Source organism: Lactuca virosa, chromosome 3, assembly GCF_052849685.1.
Source record: "Lactuca virosa cultivar CGN04683 chromosome 3, Lactuca_virosa_CGN04683_v6, whole genome shotgun sequence".
In the NCBI taxonomy this organism is placed as follows: domain Eukaryota; kingdom Viridiplantae; phylum Streptophyta; class Magnoliopsida; order Asterales; family Asteraceae; genus Lactuca; species Lactuca virosa.
The window spans coordinates 114,536,614-114,538,838 of NC_136428.1; the positions used below are offsets into that span (position 1 = coordinate 114,536,614).

Below are 2,225 nucleotides of genomic sequence, written 5' to 3' on the forward strand. Positions count from 1 at the left end.
AATAACTTCTTTAAAAACCTCACCACTACCCGACCGTCATTAGTTGGCAAAGCTTGTGCCTCCGCCCACTTGGATACATAATCCACCGCCACCAATATGTATTTGTTGCCTTTGGATATGGGAAATGGTCCCATGAAATCGATCCCCCACACATCAAATACTTCGCACACTTGAATACTATGTTGTGGCATTTCATTCCGAGATGAAATGTTTCCCGCTCTTTGACATGCATCACATTCTTTGACAAATTGGGTTGCATCTTTAAAAATCGTGGGCTAGTAAAACCCAATGTCAAAGATCTTCTTAGCAGTGTAATGTGCTCCATGATGTCCACCCGTGGGCCCGCTATGACATTGCTCCAATATTTTCCAGCTTTCATTCCCGAACACGCATCTTCGTATGATTCCATCCGCGCAGCTTCGAAAAAGATATGGTTCATCCCAAAAGTAATACTTTATCTCGGAAAAGAATTTCTTCTTTTGTTGACTTGTGAGATCTTTTGGGATGTAATTGCTAGCTAAGTAATTAGCTATATTTGCAAACCATGGTTCTTCTCCCACAGTCACCATAATATACTCGTCCGGAAAATCATCTCCAACTCTATCTTCTTGCAATCGCGGGTTTTCAAGCCTTGACAAGTGGTCAGCTGCTACATTCTCCATTCCCTTTTTGTCGTGTATCTCTATGTCAAACTCTTGAAGAAGTAGAACCCATCGTATCAATCTTGGCTTGGCATCCTGTTTGGCAAACAAATACGTTCGTGTCGGAATAAGCTCATTCTTTTCGTTGGTTATGACCGTCATCCCTCCTTTCTTGGGCACCACTTGAACCGGACTCACCCACGGGCTGTCGGAAATGGAATATATAATCCCCGCATCTAAAAGCTTGACCACTTCTTTCTTGACCACCTCTTGCATATTTGGGTTTAGTCTTCTTTGGTGCTGCACAACCGGCTTTGCTCCTTCTTCCAGGTTAATCTTGTGTGAACAATAAGAGGGACTTATTCCCTTGATGTCGGTAATGCTCCATGCTATGGCTCGTTTTCGCTTCTTCAAAACTTGCACTAGTTCTTCCTTTTCAGAGTTGGAAAGGTCAGAGGCTATAATGACTGGCTTTTGATGGCCATCTTCAAGGAAGGCATACTCCAAATGTTCTGGTAACTTTTTGAGCTCAGTTTTTGGGTTCTGTTTGTTGTACTCGCCGAGTGTAGGTAAGGGACTCGGCGAGTTGGTAGCTGAATTTACGAATTCTGTTTTTTTTTTTCGCTTGGACTCGGCGAGTAGATCGGCCCTACTCGGCGAGTTGAAGTGTCAGATAGCCTCACCAATTCTTCAAACTCAGCTTCTTCCAGCAGCCTCTCGATGTCCATTAAGTCTTTTTCTGCATCAAATTCTTCATCAAAAATTGTGAACTTGCTGGAATCTTCACTTATGCATTCCTCCAATAATTCATCAAGCATGTCAATTGAGAATGCCGTGTCGTCACTATTCCGTGCATACTTCATAGCTTGATCAACCCCAAATGTGACTGAATCTTCTTCTACCCGCAAAGTGAGCTTCGAGTCCCTCATGTCTACTATAGCACTTGCCGTGTTGAGGAAGGGTCTTCCAAGGATGATTGGGACTTGAGGATCCGCCTCCATGTCTAGAATTATGAAATCAGCGGGAAATACAAACTTGTCCACTTTGACCACTAAGTCTTCACATATTCCTCTTGGGAAAGTGATTGTCTTGTTAGCTAAATGAATCGCCATACGAATTGGTCTTGGTTCCGGGAGATCCAGCTTCTTGAAGAATGAATAAGGCATTAAATTCACACTTGCTCCTGAATCAGCCAAGGCATGAGTGGTAGCTAAATTGCCAAATTGGCAAGGTAAAGTTAAGCTCCCCGGGTCACCCTTCTTCTTTGGTAGTTTGTTGAGCATGGCTGCTGAGCAATTCTCATTGAGGACTACCTTCTTCACTTCCTCCATCTTCCTTCTATTAGTGAGAAGTTCCTTAAGGAACTTTGCATATTTGGGCATTTGTGCCACAGCTTCGATGAAGGGTATGTTGATTTGAAGAGCCTTTATATGATCTAGAAACTTCTGGTACTCCTCTTCCTGCTTCACTTTCTTAGCTCGGGCTGGGTAGGGCAATGGCGGCTGGTAAAACTTTTCAGGGGTCTGATTGTTCGGATTTGGCAGTGGACTCGCCGAGTCCATATTCTGTACTTGGCGAGTAGAG

At 43.6% G+C, this 2,225-nt stretch overlaps 1 protein-coding gene across 1 annotated transcript; it reads right to left on the bottom strand.

Moving 5' to 3' along the window:
- Nucleotides 1–275: 275 nt before the first annotated feature.
- LOC145163942 (uncharacterized) lies at nucleotides 276–1,972 on the bottom strand. Its single transcript, XM_079082678.1, has 2 exons — nucleotides 1,325–1,972; nucleotides 276–977 (listed from the first exon to the last, which is right to left on the bottom strand). Exons 1-2 carry the CDS (start codon nucleotides 1,970–1,972, stop codon nucleotides 276–278), a joined length of 1,350 nt encoding a protein of 449 aa, XP_078938804.1.
- Between the last annotated feature and the right edge of the window lie 253 nt (nucleotides 1,973–2,225).

Coding starts and splice junctions, on each gene's coding strand:
- LOC145163942 (XM_079082678.1), bottom strand. CDS start 1,972: ATGGAGGAAGTGAAGAAGGTAGTCCTCAATGAGAATTGCTCAGCAGCC. Junction 978..1,324: donor AAGCTGAGTTTGAAGAATTG/GTGAGGCTATCT, acceptor TGTTCACACAAG/ATTAACCTGGAAGAAGGAGC.